Below are 24513 nucleotides of genomic sequence, written 5' to 3' on the forward strand. Positions count from 1 at the left end.
AACAAGCACAATTACACTCTTAAGGCGACAGCAGGTGCCCGTCTTCTGAGGCCTCTCTCCACAGAGGGTAGACAGCCGTCTTCTCCCTGTGTCCTCACATGGGGGTCCCTCTGAGTGTCTGTATCCTGATCTCTTCTTAGAAGGACACCAGCCATCTTCGATTAGGGCCACCAAGGGGCCTCATTTTACTCTCTTCCATAAAGATCTCATCTCCAAATACAGTCGCATTCTGTGGGGCTGAGGTTTGGAAGCCGGCTTCAGGTTCCGCATGCCTGCTGCTGTGGGCTCCTCACGTGCTCCGGGGCTTGTCCCGCTGCCAGCGACAGCCTGTGTGCGTTCTCAGGTTGCACGTGGCCCTTTTCTATTTGTGAGCCGGTACAGAAGTCAGGTGGTGGCGGGCGAGGAGGACAGAAAGTACCCGCGCGTCCCTGCGCCCTGTAAGTTCTAGGAGTGGCTCCTGCAGTGGCCGCGGGAGGCTGCGGGCGCGCGCGTCACCCCTCTCACCTGTGCGCAGGGCTGCTCGTCGCCGGGACTGGGGTCGGTAGGGTTCTGGCCACGGCCGCGGTGACTTGCGTTGGAAGGACACCGAGGGGGAAGCTCGAGGTTGCCAGAAGGTCTGTTTGCCGCGTCAGCGCTAAGGTCTTTGCTTCACTCTGCAGATGGGGCATTTCCATCAGCATCCGAGCGGAGCTCCAGGGGACCCAGGTGGTCCCGCTGCTGGTGGCGCACCAGCACCTCCGCGCCAGTGTGGAGGCCCAAGTGACCGTCGCCGCCGTCATCCTCGCCGGCGTCTACGTGCTCATTATATTCGAGGTAAGCTCCGTGCCTGTCGTAGACTCGTCTGCGCCCGCAAATCGGTGTCTTTCACTTGCTGGGTGCGCCGGGGGGCCTCAGTCCTTCCGCTTCACCGGATGGCGAGATCTTCCCAAGAAGCGACATTTCCGGCCTTTTAGGTAGAAAACTGGAATTTCTGATGAACCTCGAAGTTTGTCAGGAACCAGCAAAACCTGGCCCGAGGACACGGTGCGTGCATGTGATCCCCCCCCCCCCCCCGCAGCTCCCGCGACGTGCGACCTTGAGGGGACACGTGCTGAGCCTTTCTGGGGCTCAGGGTCTTCGTCAGTCTGTAAGGTGGCATGTTGCGATCCACCGCTCCCCGCAACGGGGACTCGGAGGCCCAGGGCTGTGCGCCAGAGGGTAACCTATCACTCAACTGACGCCACATCCTGGTGTCTCTGGGAAACCGCGTGGCTCTCCCTTCCACAGCACGAAGCGAAGCTCGGACAGTGCCTGGGCCAGGGGGCCCATCGTTGGCTTCACCGTGAAACCAGATTCACGGCGACACATTGCACGTTGGCTGCCGAAAGTCAGGCCTCAGAGTCAGTTGCGGGTGACTCCGAAAGGTGTTTCTTAGAGGGACTTGGAATCAGACAACAAAGGATGCTGCCAAGGAGACAGCCTGGGGGAGGCATGTTCTAGAACGTGGTCAGGAAGGTTCCAGAAGCCTGCCTGGTGAGGGATGTGGGTTCCAGGGAGTCGAGCCCCCAAATGTCCAAGGAGGTGCACTGGCTGGGTTAGTTGTTACATCTCTGTGTCTCTATTAATCTAGGGCAGGTGTATTCTGGTCAGCCCTGTTTTATTTTTGTTTCGGGGTTCCCATGGCCACCCTCCCCCCCCCCCCCCCCCCCCCCGTGCTCTGTGACTTTCTAGAAGGACTCTGGCTCAGAGGCAGCGCTGGGGGCTGTGGTGTATTACTGGGACAAGTGGTGGGAAAAGATTCTTTAGGTGGAGTCTGGGAGAATCAGGAGCAGACTTGGAAAGGTCTCTGCTTGCAGAAGGGGCCTCCTGCCTGACGTTCAGCCTGGAGATTTTGTTGGGGACTTGTCACCTACGCTCCCTCACCCCACCAAAGGCCCCCTGACTTTTGGAAGGGAAACAGGAGTTCACTATGAATCACAGGGCAGCCCAGTGTCGCTCGTACAGCAGAGTGCCGCGCACCAGGCCCACAGGCCAGCTCATCGCTTGGTAACACGGGGAACATTCCAGAAGTTGAGCACCCAGTCGCCAGGCAAGGGCCAGCCCTGCAGGGGGCTTTCCCCCAGGCCCACCTGCTGAAGCCACCTGTGGCCCCACAAAGCTGGGCTGCGCCACGGCGCCACCTGGTGGACACCCCGTTTCATTGTTCTTAGGAGATTCTGCACCCCGGGCTTGGACTGATGTTCTTTGCGTGATGAATTTGTGACTCTATTATTCCCTTTTTTGCTTACAGACTGCAATTTAGCTCTGAAGCCTTTAGGTACAATTCTGGGGTCCACTTACTTCACCAGTGTGCTGGGAGTTCGAGCTGGGTCAGGAGGAAGCGTGTGATGTCTGAACTCCCCAATCAGGGATGCTGAGATTTCTCAGTGACGGGAGGCGGGGCAGCCCCCGCGTGTGCGCACAGCCGAGTTCCCTGTTCCCCTCGGTCCGCATCGTTTCGCTATCCATCCACCAGGGACCGGGGCCTCACTCAGTTATTTCATTCACGTTTCCATACCCTTGCTAATTCTCTCATTGCATCTGCACCTACAAATGAGTCATTCTGTGTTGAAGAACTTTCTCCTGCTTATTCTGCTGCCGAGAAGCACAGTGTATGCAAGAAACAGAAGATAAATAATTTTTCTTTAATTATTGATTTTATGGTAATGAATTACTGCTTCAGTAACTTCTGGACGTGTCCATTGGGTCTCTTTCCTGACTTTCTGAATATCATTTTGAACGGGGGCATTTAATAAATTCAGTGTGCTTTAATCATTTATAGTCACTAGTAACTAAAAAATATGGTCCAATGCCCATTTGGAAGACTTCTGTGCTATTCTAGGATTTGTTCATCTTTTTTTGGTATTGTTTTACAGCCTTTGAAAATTACATAATTTGTACATATTTATTCATCTTTCATTAACTAATGGTTGCTATTAATAGCCATTCAGGAAACAAAACAAAACAAAACAAAACAAAACCCTTTCCTTCCTCCCAATAACCATCCCGAGGTTATAAAAGTCCCGTGAGGAAGCCAGTTCAACATGGCTTCTATTTTGGCAGGAACCAAGTGGACAGGGTTGGAAGGACCCAGAAGCTCTGTGTCATTTGTGTTGGCACATTGAGAGCCCCGGGGGAATAGGGCGCCCTCGCTGCTGCTCCATCTTATAGTGCACTGGCTGTATTAGCTATTAAAAAAAAACCCAAAACTTTGCTTTGAGATAATCACAGATTCACTGGAGGTCGCACAGAAATGTACAGGGACGTCCCCTTCACCTTCGCCAGCCTCCCTCAGCGTTAACGGTTCATGACTGTGGTTTGGAATCAACACCACGGAACTAATACGCGTGCCGCGCACGGAGCGGGTGCACACACGCTCATTTGGGAGATCATGTGTGGGGCGGGGTGACTCTACGCAATTTTGGGTATGTAGCCTGCATAGTCCCCACCACCGCCGTAAGAATAGACACTCACCTGTCCCGTTCCCACCCGCGCCTGTGACAGCCCCGGCTGGCCACGCTCTCCCCTTCCCTCCCCCTGCCCCCGCCCCCAACGCCTGGCAGCTGCTAATCTGTTCTCCTTCTCTGTGGTTACAATGTTTCACCGAAGCTTTGGAAGGGAAGAATGTGGCGCGTATCCTTTGAAACTGGCTTTTCTTTTTCTCTTTCTTTCTTTCTTTCTTTCTTTCTTTCTTTCTTTCTTCCTTCCTTCCTTCCTTCCTTCCTTCCTTCCTTCCTTCCTTCCTTCCTTCCTTCCTTCCTTCCTTTCTTCCTTTCTTTTCTGTCTTTCTGTCTTTCTCTCTTCTTCCTTTCTCCTTTTCTTTTTCTTCTTTTCTCTCTCTCTCTCTCTCTCTCTCTCTCTCTCTCTCTCTCTCTCTCTCTCTCTCTTTCTTTCTTTCTTTCTTTTTCTTTCTTTCTCTCTCTCTCTCTCAGCATGATTTCTTCAAGGTTCATCCAAAGTGTTGCCCGTATCAATAGTTTGTGTGTGAGGGTGCACGGTGCAAGTATTTATTTAATTATTTTTCATTCTCACCTGAGGATATGTTTATTGATGTGAGAGAGAGAAAAGTGGGGAGGAGAGAGAGAGAGAAGTGAGAGAGGAACATAGACTGGTTGCTTCCCATATGTGCTCCAACCGGGGCTCCCTGGAAATCGAACCCGCAACCTTTTGGTGTTTGGGATGAGACACTCCAACCAACTGACTCCCCCAGCTAAGCTTCTATGCGATTTTTAAATTTAACTATATATATATTTTTACCACTGAAATATATTCCATGGTAAGATAGGATTTTTTTTAAAGCATTCATCCTTTGAAGGGTTACAAAGTGTTTTCTCTTTTTTTAAAGTGTTGGGCTATTAGAAACAAAACTGTTCTGAACATTTAAACATTTGTAATGTTTTATTTAATGTTGAGTGTTAAAGGTTCTGTATATATTGCAGATATAAGGGCTTGTTGGATATACAGTTTGCAAATATTGTCTCTGTTCAGCTTCTAAAATTGCCCCTTATAGGTTGTCTTTTGGTATCAAGTTTAAAAACTCTTTTCTTAGACCTAGAGCCTAAAGATTTTTCCTATGTTCTTTCCTAAAGTTTTTACTGTTTTACTTTTTACACTTAAGTCCATGATCCACTTTGAGTTAGTTTACATTTAAAGTGTGGAGTTTAGGAGTAGATTCATTTTTTAAAAACCTGAGAATGTCTAATTCTTCCAGCACCATTTATCAAAAAGTGTGTGCCTTTTGAATTACTTTTACTCTTTAAAAAAAAAAGATTTTATTTATTTTTAGAGAGAGGGGAAGGGAGGGAGAAAGAGAAGGAGAGAAACGTCAATGTGTGGTTGCCTCTCGCATGGCCCCTATTGGGGGCCTGACATGCAATTCAGGCATATGCCCTGATTGGGAATCGAGCCAGTTACCCTTTGGTCCGAAAGCTGGCACTCAATCCACTGAGCCACACCAGCCAGGGCTTATTCTTGATCTTAAAGGGAAAACATTCAGTCTTGCACCATTAGGTGTGATGTCAGCTGTAGGTTTTGGGATGGAGGAAATTCCTTTCTTTTCCTAGGATACTGAGTGTTTTTACCTCAAGTGGGTTTTAAATTTTGTCAGTGACCTTTTGTGTCAATTGATTTTCTTCACCAGCTGTTTCATATGGTGGATTACATCGATTTATTTTAGAGTGTTGGACCACCTTTACGCACTGGAACAAACCCGTCTTTTCTGATGTGTTTATTACTATGATTTTCTCTCTCTGCACTCCTTCAGGTGCATCCTGCAGATTTTGATATGCTGTGTTCTGAGTTTTATTTAGTTCTCTCTATTTTTAAAATATCCTTTGAGACTTCCTCTTTGACTCACACATGATTTAGATGTGTGTTTTTTAATTTCCAAATGTTTAGATGTTTTCCTGTTGCCTTTCTGTCACTGAATGATATGGATGGTCCCCGACGTACGGTGGTTTAACTTATGATTTTTATTTTTGAGTTTACGATGGTGTGGAAGCGAAGCTGTGATGTTCAGTAAGTTAAATGCACTGTCAACTCATAATATTTAGACATATTTGGAATATAATGGACAAAACCTCTTTGTAAGTTGAGGAGCGTCTGTAGTTCGGTTTAATTATGATCAGAGAACTTTTTATGGCTTTAATTCCTTAAATTTGCCGAAAGGTTTATGCCCCAGATTTATGGTTTATCGTGGTGAAAATTCCCAGCGCTTAAACTATTACATTTTTTCCTTCTGTTTATAACCCTAGCATAACTCGCAAATAGAAATCCTATATAATTAGGCCAGTCAACAACCTGTGAGACCCAAGGCCAGCTTTGTAGTGTCTTTGATTTGATACAGAAGGCGTGGGGCGTTGCAGAGGTGTGAGGAAGATGGTATATTCGACCTGCGTTTCTGTAACTTCCAGTGCTTCCAGAATTCCCTCCAGACGCCCAGACCCAGGAAAGGCCCACGTTGTGTGGGATTTCCAGAGATGAGTCACTATGGTAACATTGCCAGGATCTCCTCCAGGGGTAGACTTGCCTTAGGGAAGGACTTGGACATTGTCCTACTGTAGCTGGTGAAAGTGGGCTCTTTTGCAGTGTTGAGAGGAAAGAATTTCAAACGACACACGCGTGGAGAAGTTTAAATGTGGTGACAAGATTTTATTGGGTTTAAAGGAACGAATACAGCCTTGGTACGTAGAGGGTGGGCAGGCTCTAGCACCAGCTGCCCCGGGACTGATAATCCTCAATGTATTTTCTTGGTTCTTGGTTCTTGGTAACCAGCAAGGTGCCGTTCAGACCATCTAACCCAATTCCCCAGTATTCCCGGGCCCGAGTTGGGCCCTCCCCTTAACCAATCCCTTTGCTGGACCTGCCAGGGTTCCACGCTCCCTATCCAATCGCATCCTTTTCCTAGGCTAGGCTCTGCCCCCTCTATGTTGTCACCCTGGCTCTCTGCGCATGTCCGAAAGTGGAAGCACTTCCTGTGCTATCCTGTCTCCTATTGCGCATGTCCAAAAATTCAGTTACAGCCTCTGGTTTCTGCTGCGCAGGCACCCAGCAGAGGCATTGTCCCCTCCTCCTTCCTCCGATAATCCGACCTGGGCTGGGAGCGCCCTAGGGAGGCTTTCCTGCTTGTTTGGAGGGTTTTGTCTCCTACTCAGCGGACCCCTGGAATGTGTGAATAAGTCTGTAAATGCTACAGCTTCCTATTCAGCTTAATAGAATACTGTTCTAAAATCTGATTAAGCTTCCCAGCGTATTAGGCTTAACATTTGATTCTGCACCCCAGTTTATTAAGCTCAATGCCTGATTCCCTTTGCTCCCCCTCTTTATTAATAACTAGCCCCTTACCTATGCCAATGCTACTTGGGGCAGAGCTATTTTCTCAGAGCCGGTGGTCTCTGGACTCCAAGGGCCTGCACCATCGGTCGGCACCCCACCTTACTTGGGGGAGTGAGGCTTGGGCCAGTGAGTCTTGGGGCAGTCTGTAGACTCTCCTACTTGGCCTCCCTCTCTGCTGCTGCTTCCAGACTCGATAGACACCCGGGTCCCTCTTGTCCTGCTCTGTTGTAGGCATGTCACACTGGTTACCTCATTCTCTCACTTCTGCCAGCTGTGGGCAGTGTTGAGTCCCGGTGCCTCAGCCAGCTCCTGGCACAGAATAAATGCCCAGGAAACATCACCCAAACATTTCCAGGGCATCTACAGAGACTGAGCAGGTGCTGAGGTCCCGTCTGGGTCTGGTCTGACCTGGCTCTTGGGAGTGGGGACCCTGTCCTCCTCTGACCCAACCGAGTGGGACGGGCAGCAGCCAATGTTCGCTTCCGCCTGTTAATAGCTCAACGGAAGGAGGCCGTTCAGGAAATTCCTTGCTTATTTAAATTCTTGGTTCTACAGATAATCCTGATTGCCATTTTCTTACCTGAGGATTTGGGTCGGATTTCTCATCCTTGCAAAGTGGGGTCACCAAAACAGGACCAGGACCTGAGCGGGGTTGTCCGGGGCCAGCTTTAGTGAGTGGGTTCTTGACTTCGTGTGGGAAAGATTTCACACCACCAGTCCAGGTGACTATGTGGGGACATTTATTAAAGCTGGGGGCAGTGAAGCGAGGAAGGGCTTACTGTAGAAGAAGCAACAGGAGAGCCCAGGCTGGGCTTCCTTCGCTCACTGGGAAGTCAGAGAAGAGGGGGCCTTGGGCACAGGTTCAGGGGTCAGCTTGGATGAGCTGCCAGCTGTCCATTGCTGCCCTGGTTGCTAGCCCTATGGGGACCCTCAGAGCTTAGGAGACACGCCCGCCTGTGGGGCTGGAGTCTTTAGTAAAATAGTCATCAGTCCCCAGGTGTTTCCCTTCAGGTCTCCACTGACCGGTCAGTGACAGGGCAGGGGGTCCTCAGTCACGGAAGCTGGTCCTGGAGTCGCCCACCTGGTGTTGCTGCTTTTCTGGGCCTGGAGCTGAAACGCAGCTGAGGTCTAGAGTCGTCTCCAGGGAGGTGACCTTCGGTATCTGGATGTAAATTGCTTGGCTAGTTTGTTCAGCCATTTGTCCCAGTTTCCCGGTTCCATTTGTCCTGGCTTACTGGTCTGTCTCCGTAGCTCTCGTTAAAATCCCCAAAGAACAAGATTGGGCTCATCTTCCTAATTCTTGAACTTTGCATCGCTAATGGGGGCATCTGGGGGGGTCTTCCCAATGCGGCATTTTTCATAATTCCATTATTATAGCGGAAGTTTCTATGCCCTTATGCCGTAATAAATCACATTAAAACGCTCTGACACAGTGTTAATGGAAAAATTTTCACAACATAAAGGAAATAATACATTTCCCCCACGCGCCCTTCAGTGAACCCCCAGAATTATGGTTTAAGGATCGCCACAGTGGGCTCCTTTCGGCCTGAAACACAAGGCTTTTTTTAATCCCTTTTGTTCACGTTATCTAATGGAAGCAAAACGAGGCAGCTTTTGTCTGAGACCAGGTCCCTTTGCTCCGGGTTTTCCCACGTACAATTGAGGAGCTCCTAGTGTTTGGTTTCAAAATGAACTGTGAAATGAAATTCAAGAGTGATAATAGGAAACACCCCGAGTCTCCCAAGGGGACTCACCTTAATTTACAGGAACCTGAAGTGCATTTGCGAAGAGGGGAGATGCTGAATCTCAGACTGTGATGCCCACGCCCCATGCTGCTTTTCCCTGCAAACCTCAGAGTTAGGTCTTCCCGATTTCTGTCATTATCTTTTGCAAGGAGGACCTTTTTTGAAAAAGATTTTATTTATTGATTTATATGTAGAGAGAGGGGAAAGTAGGGAAAAAGAGAGGGAGAGAAACATCCATGTGTGGTTGCCTCTCATGCACCCCGTACTGGGGACCTGGCCCACAACCCAGGCATGTGCCCTGACTGGGAATCGAACTGGTGACTCTTTGGTTTGCAGCCCACATGCAATCCAATGAGCTATGCCAGCCGGGGTTAATTTAAGTTTTTATTTAGAGATACCTGCACACGCACACGAAGCTGTCAGACACACAGACATCCCCCGCAGGTCTCACCCAGCTTCCCCCACCCAATGGTAAAACTGCAGTCTACTCTTAACGTCACAGCCACAGCCCCGCCCTGCCCCACCCTGCCCCTCAGGCGGTGCTTTTAGGACCACACCCCTCCCCTTCCTTCCTCCCCACCCCCCCAGATAGTCCCTGATCAGTCCCAGCTGTTCTATCACTTGGTCATTTCAAGAATGGTATCCAAATGGCACAATGCCACAGGTGACATTCTGGAACTGGCTTTTCTCCCCACTCAGGGTAAGTCTCTGGAGAGTCTTCCAGGGTGTCGCGTGAGGCAGTGGTGTGTGCGACCGAGGGTGTCACTGAGGCATATTACAGTTTTAAGAGTTTTCTGGAGCAAAAATTGACTTGTCTCTGACAGCACCAAACCAGAAGTGGTTAGGGGTGCTCTGTGGACAGGAGCGCAGGGGAAGGCTTTTACAGGGAAAAGGCGGAGGCAAAGTGTGGATGTGATTTGATTGGCTGTAGCTTAGCATTTGCCTGCTCTGGGGAAACCTAGTTGGCTCTTTGTGATTGGGTTTGATTTCTCTGTCTCTGTCTCTCTCTTTTTTTTATTGTTGACACTATTATAGATGTCCCCATTCATCCCACCCTTGCCCACCTCCACCCAGCCCCCAGCCCCCCTGAGTTCCATTTCTTAACTGTGAACTATTAAAGGCTTAGATTTTGGCTTGTTTTCATGTGCTGCTAAGGCATTGGAGCCACCTTGGTTTAATGGCCTTCTTGCTTAATTAATTTAACGGGAAAGGCCCTGGCTGGTGTGGCTCAGTTGGTTGGAGCGTTGTCCCGTAAACTGAAAGGTCATGGTTTGATTCCCAGTCAGGGCACATACCTTGCTTGCCGGTTCAATCCCTGGTTGGGGTGTGTCCTGGAGGCAGCTGAACGATGTTTCTCTCCCTTTCCATCTCCCTCCCTTCCCCTCTCTCTAATATCAATAACCATGTTCCTTGGGTGAGAATATAAAAAATTTAACAGGACACATAGTTTCATTTCTCTTGGGTAGATGTCTCTTGGGTTTCATTGCTGGGTCCTATGGTAAATTTATTTCACCCTTTAAGAAACTGCCAAACCATTTCCCACAATAGCTGCACCATTTTACACGCCCAACAGCAATGCTCGAGGGTTTCAATGTCTCCATATCCTTGACTTTCCTCGAATTTGGTCTTAACAATTACGTGTCCACTTGAAATCCTACTGAAAGAGAAAAGGTGCTGCTGTGATTCAGCGGTGACACTGAAGTGTCAATTGGACGAAGTGTTTGGCTGCGTCCTTTGCTTTAACAACAGCCTCGGCAACTGGGCAGAATTGATTTATGTGGTGGAACTCTTGGTCCTGTTGCCTAGGGATTACACGGTGAATAATGAACAATTTACTGCTGGCTTCCTTGCAGAACACGCTTTACCCAGCCTCCTGCTTCTACTTGAGGCTCACCCAATTACTCAGGAAATAAAAGCACCTTTCAGAAGGATGAAGGGTGGGGGTCGGGTGTGTTTTGGGGTGCCCAGATTCTGTAACACCATAATTTATACATTCTCTTCATAGATGTGGCAAATGTGGCATAGCGTGGCCGTGCTGACTGATACTTATACAGACATGGGCTTTGGGCTTTGGTTGTTTGAAATCCCCTGGGGATGGAAATACAGTAATTTCTCACCTTTCTTTCCAGATTGTTCACAGGACTCTGGCAGCCATGCTGGGATCCCTGGCTGCCTTGGCGGTCCTGGCTGTGACTGGTGAGGTAAGTAGTGGGCAGAATGTCAGATCCAAGTCAGTTCAGGAGCAATTTTTAAAACTTGTATATATTTGTCTTTAGAGAGAGGGAAAGTGAAGGAGAGAGGGAGAGAAACATCAATGTGTGGTTGCCTCTCCTGCACCTCCTGCTGGGGACCTGGCCTGCAACTCAGGCATGTGCTCTGCATGGGAATTGAACCCTTGACCCTCCGGTTCGCAGGCCTGTGCTCAATCCACTGAGCCACACCAGCCGGGGCTGGTTTTCTCTTTTTTATGCGCTATTTCCACACGTCCCTCCAGGAAGCAGCAGAGTTTATGGCACTGATGAGTATTTGTCATTTGACTTTAATACACACACACACACATACACACCCTGCAGCAGCGTCATCTCCGTCTTAGCTGAGCAAAGGTCACTCGGTCACGCATTTGCACCAGTGCCTGTACTGCGGGGCGTCAGATCTGCCCTGGGTGCTGTCGGCCCTGAGAGGTGGGTGGGTTCTGTCCTGCGACGTCAGCTGGCCCCCAGAGGCGCATGTTGGGGTGATGGCGTCCTGCTGGGGTCTGAGCACCGCCCCTGTGGCAGGGACTTGGGACCGCAAGTAGGAACGCAGGGAGACCGAGTGCCCGCTGGGGGCGGGGCTGCGGCTGCGGGAGCGGCAACGCGGCACCGAGCTGGGTGGCCCCTCACAGAACTGGATTGGAAAACAGCTCTACAGATTGCAAAGGCTTGCTCTGAAAACTAAAGGCCATTCTGTAAAACAAGGAATAATAACTGGTCTAAAAAACGATGGAGGGCCAGTAGTGTTTATGCTTTCCCCCCTTTCTCTTGGTTAAGTTGGTATAAACAAAGGTAAAAGGTCCCAGAATCCCAAAACTCATACATGAACCACTGTTACGTTTATTAATGGTCAGGGAGGAGGGTAGGAGGAGTTTTAATTATTTTGTTAATCCCCACTCGAGGATATGTTTATTGATTTTAGAGAGAGAGGAAGGGAAAGAGAGAGAGAAACGTCGATGTGAGAGAGAAACACAGATCGGTTGCCTCCCACATGCGCCCTGACTCGGGATGGAACCCCAAACCTTTTAGTGCACGGGGGCGACGCTGCAACCCACTGAACAACCCAGCCAGGGTGCTTCTTTTGTTTTAAAAATCCTTCACAGGGCCCATGGGAGGCACATGCTGGGGGCAGCCCGCCGGGCCACCGTGGGGTCCTTTCCCGACTGCCAGGCTCTCAAAGTGCCCTCACGTCACACTCTGTGCTCCTGCTTCGCTGTGACCTTGGCCTTCCCATGCTTCAGGGTCGTTCCAGGAGGACATGAGATGGGCAAAAACAGAGTGTAGGACAAGCGTATCTTTCAGTCCTCAGCATCCTGGCCCCATGCCACCGCCTGTAGGAAGGGCTCCACTCTCCTCAAGAGCTGATGCTCAATGGAGGCTACAGTTCTTCACAGAGTAGCCCTCCTGGCCCTGGCTGGGTAGCTCCATTGCTTAGTGCGCCATCCTGAAGTGCCAAGGTTGTAGGTTCCATCCCCAGTCAGGGTGTAGACAAGAATCAGCCAATGAATGCATCAATAAGTGGAACAACAAATCAATCTCTCTCTCTCAAATCAATAAATAAAAGAGCTTTGCTTATTACTAAAAGCACGGGCTTGACATTGGGATGCTTTGGGTTGCGAGTGTTTTTCTGCAGTGATGTAATCGGACTTCAGAGAGGCAAGTGAGTGCTGGGGTTTCCGACTGGCCCAGGCGTGGGTCCATTGCAACCGGCAGCCCATTTTTACACATTGTCGCCAAGAGCGTGTCGCCGGGATTGACCGGAGAATGTCTGCTTTGATTGCAGAGGCCCAGCCTGACCCGCGTGGTGGAGTGGATTGATTTCGAGACCCTGGCGCTGCTGTTCGGCATGGTAATCACAGCCCTCCTGGCGGGCCCTGCTTCACGGTGGCTGTGACCCGGGGCCTTTGCTTTTCCCGTGGTGGCTACTGCTGCTGCTGCTGCTGCTAACCCTTCATTATATTAAAGGTGCCAAGCTGCTGGGCAGTTGAGCTTGATGGAGGAGTGTTCGCGCAGGTCTAGCTAATTCTTCTGAGGAGGTACAGAACATTCGGTGTCCTGGTTAGTCTGCCAGTGAAATAATGTTGCCATTTAGCAAATGTGGCAAATTCTTGGAGTTCCTGCCCTTAAAATATAAACATGGAATAATCCAAATGCATAAACCATGTAATTTCTGGCGATTGGAAAAGTGCCTGTAATTTTTTGGCGATAGGGAGAAATCCCCCTAAGTAATCGTTTGTGTGTTCGCAGATTTAGCAGACACCCTGTGGTGAGCCCCATAAAGTGGCTCCAAGTGGACTGGTAGGAAAGGAACTTTGAGGTGCACAGGTGGGCTTGTGTGGGACAGGAACAGGGGACATAAACCGATTTACTAGAATAAAATGGGATTTAAGAAAAGGTTTTATTTATTTATTTTTAGAGAGAGGGGAAGAGAAGGAAAAAGAGAGGGAGAGAAACATCAATGTGTGGTTGCCTCTCGTGTGCCCCCTACTGGGGACCTAGCCCGCAACCCAGGCATGTGCCCTGACTGGGAATCGAACCAGAGACCTTTTGGTTCTCAGCCTACTCTCAGTCCACTGAGCCACACTAGCCAGGGCTAAATGGGATTTTTTAAATCCTCACCCAAGGGCATGCTTATTGATTTTAGAGAGAGAGGAAGCAGGGAGGGAGGGAAGGAGAGAGAGAGACATCAATTGCTTGCCTCCTGTACGTGCCCTGACTGGGGACCAAACCCATAACCCAGGCATGTGCCCTGACTGGGAATTTAACCTGTGCCCATTCAGTTACTGGGTGATGCGCCAACCAACTGAGCCACACTGGCCAGGGTTAGGTTTAAAATCAGGTTTAGTGTTAGGGTTAGCTTTAGGGTTAGGGTTAGTTAGGATTGAGTTTATGATTCAGGTAAGGTTAGGGTTAGGGTTAGGGGCAGAGTTAGCTTTGAGGTCAAGGTTTGTGTTTAGGGTTAGGGTTAGGCTTAGGGTTAGGATAAAACCTAGATGAATTACATTTGGTGTTATGGTAAAGGTTAAGGTTAAGGTTGAATTTACCATTAGGTCTTGGGTTAAGATTAGGTTTAGAGTTAGCTTTGAATCAGGATTTAGGATAAATCAGGTTAGAATTAAGGTTAAGACATTGCCGACTGAGGAAGTAGAATAGAGAGAATCTTGCAGAAAGTTCAGTCGAGACGTCTGGTTGATTAGGTTTGGGATAAAAGGGACAGTACTTTCTATCATTATCTAGGATGGTTATTCTCCTCAAAGTCACCCATGGAAAGACACGCCGTTGAGTAGAGATTCATACAGAACTCAGAGAATAATCCATTAACGCCGCCGCTCTTGCTTGCACGTCTTGATAAAACGGGTGACAAAAACCTGTTTAATTATTTCAGCAAACAAAATTGAACTCAGTTTAAAACTCTTAGAACGTGTAACTGTCACGAGTGGACATGTAGGTGCGGAAGGCCACCTTCTGGCCCATTTCCTTCCCAGCTGCTTGTTTGGTGACTGTAAGTAAAGTCATCCCCCACCCCCCGCCCCCGTCTCTGGCCCCCAGGTTCCTAGGCTGTAGAACAGAGAAGATCATAACGCGTGAGGTTTGCTGCGAAGCTTAGAGGGGACGATAATGCAGCTTGGGCACACACCCTGGACAGAAGAGGGGTACGCCCTCCAGCAAGGGGCTCCCAGCAGGGGTGTGGGAGTGGAGCCCACTCAGCGCAGAGTGGAGTTCGATGACCTGGTGCGTCCTCACTGAGGCCAGAGCTCAGGCGTGTGACGGCCACTCTGACGTCGCTGCAGACGATGCCAAATCATTCTCCTTGTTCCTTTCTCTCATCTCCCCGCAGATGATCTTAGTGGCCGTGTTTTCTGAAACGGGATTTTTTGATTATTGTGCTGTAAAGGTAGGTTTGCTTTCATAGTTCTAGAGGAATTAATCAACTTGTTTATTTTCTACTGCTACTTTATTTAGTGATGAAAACTACTATTTAAAGCAAATATTTTATTTTAACTTTTTAAAAAAATTTTGTTGACTTTTAGAGAGAGGGAAGGGAGGGAGAGAGGGAGAGAAACATTAATGTGTGGTTGCCTCTCATGTGCCCCCTACTGGGGACCTGGCCCACAACCCAGGCATGTGCCCTGGCTGGGAATCGAACCGGCAACCTTTCAGTTCACAGGCCGGCGTTTGGTCCACTGAGCCGCACCCGCCAGGGCTAAAGCAAATATTTTAAAATCTCACCCTTAGAAATCATGCACTTCTGCCTGGCTGAGTGTGGCTGCCGTGCTGAGTTAGGTGGCTCCCAGAAACACTTGCAGCTTCTCCCTGAACAGTTGAAGGACGTGATGAGATGAAGAATACTTGAGTTAGATGTTTGTATAAATTATTTAAAGGCACAGGTTGAGAGCTGCCCATCAAAATCTGTTTTGCATTTCCAAGCATCTAACCGTTTCAAGTCATCAGCTTCCAATTCCTTTGTTTTTGGGTGAAATCATTTCAGCGACCACTTTCTGAACACTTGAATATATAAACATTCCCTTTTATAACTGGAGCCCCGGGGAGTCCGGCAGGAAGTTCAGGCCCATTGAATCTGTGGGGTTCCTGTCCCTGAGGGGGGCGGGTTGAAGTCTCCCCCTGCCCTGCTTAAGCAAAGGCTGGCACTTGGTTGCATTTATTCTTTAGAACTGAAAATATCTTTAAAAAATTTACTCAACAAAGCCCTTTGCAAATTATGAATGACAGGACTGCTGTGATTCTTTAAAAAAGATTTTGTTTATTTTTTAGAGAGACAGGAAGGGAGGGAGAAAGAGACGGAGAGAAATACCGATGAGAGAAACATCGATTGGTTACTTCGCGCATGCGCCCTGACCAGGGACCAAGCCCTTGACCCAGGCCTGTGGCCGGACTGGGAATCAAAGGGGCGACCCTTCGGTTTGCAGGATGACGCCCAACCCACTGAGCCACACCCGCCAGGGCATGTGCTATGATTTTTGACAGCTATTTTTCACCATCTCGCACCTTCTGCAGAGATACCTGGCCTCTCCTTCCCCATACCTTGGTACTAACAGTATCTCTAGGTCCCCAGGAGTAAGGTGGGCCCCAAGGTCACAGCCCAGGCAGATTTGGGAATCTGTGGGTCTAAGTTTTGACCCACCGCGCAGCGTGCCCTTGAGCCCGTGGTTCTCAAAAATCCTAATGACGGTCTTGTCTGTCCTTTCACCCGCTGCCCCTGGCTTGGCCCTTCCCACGCGTGCCGTGCACCCCAGGCCTACCGACTGTCCCGGGGCCGAGTGTGGGCCATGATTTTCGCGCTGTGCCTCATTGCCGCCGTCCTGTCCGCCTTCCTGGACAACGTCACTACCATGCTCCTCTTCACTCCGGTGACCATAAGGTAGGTGAGCGGCCCGCCAGAGCGTCAGGCGGGCTGGTAGAGCCACCCGTGGGAGTCCGGAGATGTAGGCCTCGCTTTCCTGAGGGGACACGCTGTCTGGGGCCAGGCGTGCTCGTCCTGGTGTCTCTGGCACCAGTCACAGGCTTGGCGGAGCCCACCTGGGCTGGCCCAGGCGAGGCGAAGGGGAAACGGGTACCCCCTGAGGTGCAGGGGACAAGCTAGGTAGTGAGGGGCTTCCGACAAGTCACTTCAGCTGCCTGGTCTGCATTGTACCATCAAGGGCACTAACCCAGGCTAGGGTCGTGAGGCTTCTGCCAGACAAGGGGACTCTCCTGGACAGGAGGCATGAGGCAGCAAGTTCAAAGTCACCACCTGGGAATAATACCGGGGCTCGGGCCTGATTCTGGGCCAGGATGCCTTTGGCGTTTAAAGAGCAGTGATGCTGAGACAGGGAGAGAGTGGGGTGTGGGGCAGGGGAAGGAGGAAGGAGGGCGGGGAGGAGTGTAGGGCAGGCAGCGCCCCCCTGTGGACACGGTCTGTAGCGTCCAGTCTCTTGCCCGAGGTCTTGCAGGCTTGGCGGCTTTTCCCGCTGGAAGGCGGAGATCTGGGGGGAGGAACACAGCCCTCACCTTGTGGGTCAGGGGCCCGGCACCCCCCAGCGCCCGTGCCTTTCTGAGGGCAAACGATAGATGGAGTGAGCACGATTTCGAGGGTGCTGTAAACACGAACGCGTGCTCCTAACGGCAGGCACCACCCTGTCCCCAGGCCACACCCCCTACTCTGCTGTGATACTGGTTTGACAGCCATGGTTTACACCCGCCCGCCCCCCACCCCGACCACGGGCCTACATCCCAGCATGTGGTCACGCTCTCTGACCTTGGCCAGGCAGGCTCCAGAGGCCACCCTGTCCCCAGCGTCCCTGTGCAGCCCGGACACCCGAGGGATCTCCGCCTTGCCACGGTTTGTCTTATGTTCGCTGCTCCCACGGGCTTGTCATTTTACATAAGAGAAACGGTTCACTGACTCGTCTAAAAACACAACTTGCAAGATTCAAGCGTCAGTCAGTTTGCTCAGGTTCACTGTTTACATTACCACGTTTTTATGACTTTATAAGCTCAGTCCCATTGCTTGGCCTTCGTCTGGACCGAGTCGCGTCAAACAGCCCATGTGCACGGGAAGCTGGTGTTGCTGATGAGCGCACGCTAATTGTTTCCTTCTGGAAGCAGATCCTGGGGGCCCCCTTAGCTGGGAGCTGCTGTCGGCTGGGGTCAGATGCACAGTTGAGCCCTCACCCTTGTGTCCCCCACCCCCACACAATGCTCCCCCCGAGCTTCCGCTCAGCTCCAGGGGCCCAGCCCCCTCCCATAGCGCCGTCTGTGCTCTGAGCCTGGAGACCCTGCTTCCATGTGGAATCGGGCGATGCAGATGCGCTGGCCTGGAGCAGGACGTGACAGGTTTCCTCAACTGTCTTTGGAGCCACGTGTCTCAGCTGCGTGCTCCCGGACCGCGTGGGGAGCTGGGCAGGCCCACCCCCAGGGAGCAGCCTGTTGGGGGCTGGGCCCAGGGATTGCGGGGCTTTCCGAGGTTCCCAGACAAGTCCTGGGTGCAGCCGAGGTGGGGACCCACGGCTATAGAGCGCGAGCCCCTCCTGCGAGGAAGACGTCCCAGGCCGTTATGAAAGGGAAGGCACCGTAGGGCCTGGGCGTCTGAGAAAGGTCATTTTGTGGGCCCACCATGTTCTGGAAATTCGGTGTATAACTTAGGGTGTTTTGGCTACATTTTAACACGCTGTGGCTTCCTTGGGAAATCACCTGGGTAAGGAGCTAGGTGGGCTGAATTGGCGTGAGCCACCGGGCTTTCTGCCCTGGCCCCACCCTTGACCCAAGGGGTCTGGTGGCCAGCGCTCATTCCCCTGCCCCGGGACCTGCCCTCTGCTGGGGCCTGCCACAGGGGACCGTGTTTCCTCCAGGCCTGTAAGGGGGCAGTATACATTTTCACACTGATGGCCCAGAGCGGTGATGGGGCTTACTTTCAGAGAAATGTGACTCTGAGAGCTGCCGTTGCCTGTAGCTCTGTAGCCTCATCATTGTTCATCCCCCCCCCAGCTCCGCCCTTCTTATAGCACATGTGCACACGCTTCCCTCGAGCAAGCAAGTGCTTTGATGATGATTTATGTTGCCCAGGGACCTCTTACAATGTGAACAGTAGGCCTGCTTTGGTTTTTCTCTGTGACAGATTATGTGAGGCGCTCAACCTTGACCCCAGACAAGTCCTGATTGCAGAGGTGATCTTCACGAACATTGGAGGAGCCGCCACCGCCATCGGGGACCCGCCGAATGTCATCATCATTTCCAACCAGGAGCTGAGGAAGATGGTGCGTACCAGTGCGACGGGCTTGCTTCCAGGGACTACAGACCCAACTTCCTGCCCGCTTAGCTTCCTCCTCCACATGGATGGCTTTGTTGGAAATCGGCCTGTGTCACCTCTTCCCACGAGGTGCCGCTGGTTATCCCGAGCGGAGCTGGTTAGCTGGCTGATTTTCCAATGTTGAGTTAAGTGGTCTGAATTTCTTTCTCATTCTGATCATTAAAAAAAAAAGATTTTATTTATTTATTTTTTGAGAGAAGGGAAGGGAAGGAGAAAGAGATGGAGAGAAACATCAGTGTATGGCTGCCTCTTGCACTCCCTCTCCTGGGGACCTGGCCCACAACCCAGGGATTTGCCCTGACTGGGAATCGAACCGGTGACCCTTTGGTTCCCAGGCTGGCGCTCAATCCACTGAGCTACACCAGCCAGGAAAACTTCAACATTTTTAACAGGAAACCTAAGTTGCAGTAGAACAGATATACAAGTAGTTAGTGAGAATGTGAGCACTGAAATCTCATTAGGCGATTTTTAGAACTTAGCTTTCAATTTTTGTTGTCTCTCTTATTTTTATCTTTTTTATGACATGTTAATGAATGCTGTAACAGCTGACCCGCCCCTGGTGGTCTCACATTACTGTTCATGTAAAAATCCCAGGTGTGATGTCTTTCTTGGACAAAGTTGAGTTAGCTTTGCAAAATTTTAAGCTCGCTCTTAGAGTTCTAGGTCTGGGTGTTCCAAACTAAACACCAGGATGCGACCCATGATGGGCCCTAGGTCCTGCGTTTCTACCATGTCACCTAGGAAGCTGAATAGCCTGCCCAACTATTCCCACACCCTTCCATGGCATGCCGACATGCTGTAGTAAATACCCAGACTTTAGATCCGGTAGTGAGGTTTTTGCAAAACATACACCGAGAACCCTGGAGGGGCTCACCCACTCAAGCCGCACTGAGGCTCAGCTTAGCTTCTTCAAACAAGTTTGTGACAAAGTGACTTCCTCTGGGGAAGTGGGCTTGTTTTACTGAAGACAGCTTTCCTTGTTTTCCAGTGAATGAGTTTCCTGGAGTTTTGGATTAAACATATGTCACAGGAAAGGTACCCAATGAAGGGCCTTCTGTGGAGAAGCAAGAGTGGTTTTAATTCATTTTATCGTAGTTCAGAGATCAAGGAGGACTTACTGGCACAGAGACACAAGCGACCTCGTAGTTCCAGTAGCGGTGTCTTCAGCAGAGATTAATTTATAATATCTCATTTTCAACAATGACAGCGCACCACACCTGTGTACCACACGACGGGCACTTTTACTCATTACGTGGTTCATCAGTGCACTGAAATGGAAACAGATTCTAAAATAAAAATTAATTTTAAAATTCACGTTTAAAATATTCATCAAAAACATTAATACTGTCACCGGATGGTCGCTGGCTCCGATCTGGGGCGCGGGACTTTTATTCAGTGCAGAACAGCTCAACCGTCTATAGTGTGGCTGGGAGGCAGCCTGGGGCCAGGCTCCCCGCCCCCCAACCCCCCAGCCCGCTGGGGCTATAATCCTCCTCTGCTGGTTACCTTTGCTCCTTCGTGCCTGTTCCAGGGGGACCCAGTGGCCACGCCACTATTTGACACTCCCGAAAAGCCTTTTTAGAGGAGCCGTGTCCCCTGTGCTTCTGAGAGGCATCTCCCAGGTCAGAGGAAGGCGTTCCCCAGGGCGCCCAGGAGGTGCGCACCCAGGGACGTTCTTCTGGTCTTTCCAGTCAAGCCCCACGCGCTCGGCATGCTGGGACGTTTCCTGTGGCTTTCTCACCGCACCCGGTGCGCTGGGCATGCTGGGGCGTTTCTTGTGGCTTTCCCACCACTCCCGGTGGCACCGCTGGGCATGATGGGATGTTTCTTGTGGCTTTCCCACCACGCCTGGTGTGCTGTGCATGATGGGATGTTTCTCACGGCTTTCTCATGGCTTTCCCACTGTGTCCTATGCATGCTGGGACATTTCTTGTGGCTTTCCCATCACACCCTGTGTGCTGCGCATGACGGGATATTTTCTCACTGCTTTCCCACGGAGCCCTGTGCGCTGTGCATGATGGGACATTCCCCACGGTTTTCCCACCACAGCCTGTGCGCTGTGCATGCTGGGACATTCTGCTACTCCTCGGTCATGGTTTTTTCTGCTCCGTCTGCCGATCATTTTGACGGTGTCTCTCTCTGCCGTTTGCTGCTCCGCCTCTCTGGACTTCCTGTCGGTCTCCTTTGTGGGTTTTCTGCCTCCACACCCCTCCCCAATACCCCCGGGCCTTGGGGTTCTGCTTTTTCGACCTTTTTCCTTTGGGTCAGCATCCTCTAGCGGAGCTCGTACGCTGCATGGCCAGAATGGGGACAATGCTGGGATTGTCCCCAATGCTGGAACAATTAAGGGGACAATCCAGCTGGGATTATGCCCCAACGTCTGCAGGCCCACATGCCCGGATGCTCCCCCAAATACTCAGCGGGTCCCACACCCACTCTCTCCCGGCTGACGCCACACCCACTCCTGCAGCGCTGGGGTCCTCTCCCTGCCAGGTCTCCAGACAGGATTCTGCCCTCTGATTGCACCGCGAGACACACGCAGTAGATTCAGCTAAGCGCTACGTTCTTAAGAATTTCTTTGCGCTTCTCAGTCAAAGGAATTCAGGAAACAGTTTTGGCTGGAACCACACGGCTGCAACCTAGTTGATTTGTCACAAAGCTGGTCTGCATGCCGTCTCCCTAGAAAATGATATTGGCAGGCCAGGGGTTCCCCAACTTCTATATATTTAACAAGGCTGTGGACGTTCTAATATGATTGCAGGGATTCTGTTAGGCTGTTTTATGCCTCAGCATTTGAGCACGACACTACCAAAGAGGACATGCTGGAAAATTAAGAAGGAAGCAGCTCAGTGGCACCGAAACCCAAACAGTACAAAACAAAGGCTTAGAGGGGATTAAAATAGAGCCAGCCCCTTGCAGGAGGGGGCTGCATGTAAGCACCTTGTCGAGGTAGCTGTAATAGTGAGTTCTCAGGTTTTGTCCCTGAGAAGATTAAGGAGGGGAGTCTAGGGAATTATAGAGGCTCGTGAAAGTAGCAGGGAGGCAGAGATACACGCATTTACTAAGCCCAGTGAAAACATTTGCATTTCATTGCATCTCCCTGGATTGCTTCTTAAAAATTTCAGGTTGGGCCCTGGCTGGTGTAGCTCAGTGGATTGAGTGCCAGCCTGTGAACCAAAGGGTCACTGGTTTGATTCCCAGTCAGGGCACCTGCCTGGGTTACCGGCCAGGTCCCCAGTAGGGGACGCTCAAGAGGCAACCATACATTATGGTTTCTTTCCTTCTCTTTCTCCTTCCCTTCCCCACTCTCTAAAAACAAATAAATAAAATCTTTCAAAAACTTTTTCAGGTTGCATTTTTTCTTTCTGCATTGTTCTTACTTGATAAACCCACCCCTTTATCAAGAAATATTTGGTTGCTACCACGCTAGTAGTGACCAAATATTCCTACTAAATGCTGGGACAGCTTTAGTCTTTTTCTTCCTCTCTCCCTCCCTCCCTTCCTTCATTCCTCTCTCTGTCTCTCCCCTCCCTCCCTCCCTCCCTGTCTCCCTTTCTTTCTTTCTCCTCTTCTGATGGTATGTTTATTGATTTTAGAGAGAAAGGAAGGGGGAGAAGAGAGAGAGAGAGACAGACAGACAGACATTGATGTGAGAGAGAAACATTGATCAGTTGTGTCCCATACACGCCCTGACTGGGATCGATTTTGCACAGAATGATGCTGCAACCAATTCAGCCACCTGGCGAGGGCAGTCCTTCCCTTTCTTTAATCGACTCCTCACGTTTCCTTCAATTGTTCCATCATTTGTAAGGGGACAGAGTTTATAGCACTTACATTCCAAAGATACTCAGAATTACTCAGGATACGAGCACACACTGCCTTGCTAGGATCTTTTCTTCCAAAAAAACACAATAATCAGATTCATGAATAAATTGGTATAAAGGCAAATGCATTAATGGTATATTTTAAGCCATTTTTGACCCAGAAGTTCTTTTTTGTTTGCTTCTGTTTTTTAGAAGAAATTAAAATAGTATGATTGGCCCCCTGAAAGTATCATGGGCTTTTTTTTTTTTTTAAACCAGATATTTGGAGCATGATTTCGATAGGAAAACAAAGTATGAGGTAATATCATCCTGAGTGCCCTGGCTAGGTGGCTCAGTGGGTTGGAGCATTGTCCTATACATCACAAGGTTGCGGGTTCGATCCCTGGTTGGGTTGTGTGTGGGAAGCCAACGATCAGTTTTTCTCTCTCACATTGATGTTTCTCTCTCTCCCTTCCTCTCTCTCTCAAATCAAAAAACATTTTAAAAATTAAAAAAAAAGAACTACCAGAAAAGTGTTGAATTCTTACATGAGCATTAAAACTATGCCACCAGTCCCAGCTCTTTGTAGGCCCTTCTGCCATCTATACCCAGTGAGCTCGCACAGCGCCACTTGTCATTGCCATGCTGTTTGTCAGGGCAGCCACTGGACGTGCCGGGAACGGCAAAGAGCCTGAGGTTTCAGGTTATTGTACATCCCCAAGCCTAAACCGTGATGCAACTTGATTGGTAGTGGAGGTGGCCCGGGGGCTGTGCCTGTGGAAAGACCATCACTGAGTGTCCCCCGTTTCCTATTTCCAGGGTGTGGACTTCGCGGGATTCACAGCACATATGTTCGTTGGGATCTGCTTTGTCCTGTTGTTCTCCTTCCCGCTCCTCAGGCTCCTTTTCTGGAAGAAAAAGCTGTACAACAAGGAACCCAGCGAGATCGTTGGTGAGCAGAAGCACCTCGCCCTGTAGACCCAGACTTTGCCTCCGTAATATTATTATGTTTTTTTTCCGGGGTAAGTTTCCAGAGAAAGGCAGGAGGTTCATCCTGTGTGTGACGTCAGGGAAGTGTCAGTCGCTGGGGTGCTGCGCACGCGGTAGGTCCCCATCTGCCTCTGGTCCCCACTGTGCTTTCAGGGGCTCTCAATCTAGGCACTCTGCCTCTTTAGATTTTTACAAATTAAACTCGTTCAGGAAACGTTGGTGAATGTTACATAAGGTATCCTACATTATCATCTGACATCTGCGTCCTCTATGGTGTGGGCACCGCCTGAAGTCTAGTTTCCCTCTGTTACCCTATATTTGACCCCTCTCCCCCTCTTTGCCCTCCTCTCCCCCTGCCCCTCTGGCCACCACCATACTGTCATCTGTATCCTGAGTTTCTGTTTGTTTCGTTCGTTCATTTGCTACTTTTTGGTTCCTACCCCACATGTGAGTGAAATTGTACAGTTTTGTCTCTTTCTGACTGACTGACTTCAAGCAGCATCATACTCTCCGGGTCCACCCATGTTGTCACAAACGGCAATAGTTCCTTTATTTCACGGCTCAGTATTCCATTGTGGTGTGTGTGTGTGTGTCATATCTTTTCCCCCAAACATCCGTGACGGACACTTAGGGGGTTTCCACATCTTGCTTATTGTAAATAATGCTGCAGTGAACATAAGAGTGCCATTATTTTTATTTTTCATTCAAGTACCTGGAGGTGGCCTTGCTATATTTTATGGTGGCTCTGTTCTTATATTTTTTTCAGGATATACTGTTTTCCATAGTGGGTGCAGCAATTTACAATCCCACCAACAGTGCACGAGGGTGCCCCTTTTCCCACATCCTCACTGGCACTTGTTATTAATTGTCTTGTTGATGGTAGCCATTCTAACAGGTGCGAGGTGGTTTCTCATTGTGGTTTTCATGTGCATTTCCTCGATCAGCAATGTTGAGCATATTTTCATATATGTGTTGGCCATCTGCCTGTCGTCCTTGGAAAAGGGTCTGTTCAGGTCCTCTGCCCCGGTTTTAAATTGGATTTTTAGTTTGTTGTGGTTGTTGAG

At 50.0% G+C, this 24513-nt stretch overlaps 1 protein-coding gene across 1 annotated transcript in view; it reads left to right on the forward strand.

The window, feature by feature from the left end:
• OCA2 (OCA2 melanosomal transmembrane protein) overlaps window positions 1-24513 on the forward strand; it is a 147591-nt gene that overhangs the window by 40681 nt on the left and 82397 nt on the right. The window contains exons 9-15 of the mRNA XM_024561890.3: window positions 660-813; window positions 10727-10798; window positions 12633-12698; window positions 14688-14744; window positions 16105-16229; window positions 18465-18603; window positions 23279-23411. Coding sequence (XP_024417658.2) covers window positions 660-813; window positions 10727-10798; window positions 12633-12698; window positions 14688-14744; window positions 16105-16229; window positions 18465-18603; window positions 23279-23411 — 746 coding nt within the window. The remainder of the gene's footprint in view (window positions 1-659; window positions 814-10726; window positions 10799-12632; window positions 12699-14687; window positions 14745-16104; window positions 16230-18464; window positions 18604-23278; window positions 23412-24513) is intronic.

The sequence above is a fragment of the Desmodus rotundus genome, chromosome 10, assembly GCF_022682495.2.
Source record: "Desmodus rotundus isolate HL8 chromosome 10, HLdesRot8A.1, whole genome shotgun sequence".
Classification (NCBI taxonomy): domain Eukaryota; kingdom Metazoa; phylum Chordata; class Mammalia; order Chiroptera; family Phyllostomidae; genus Desmodus; species Desmodus rotundus.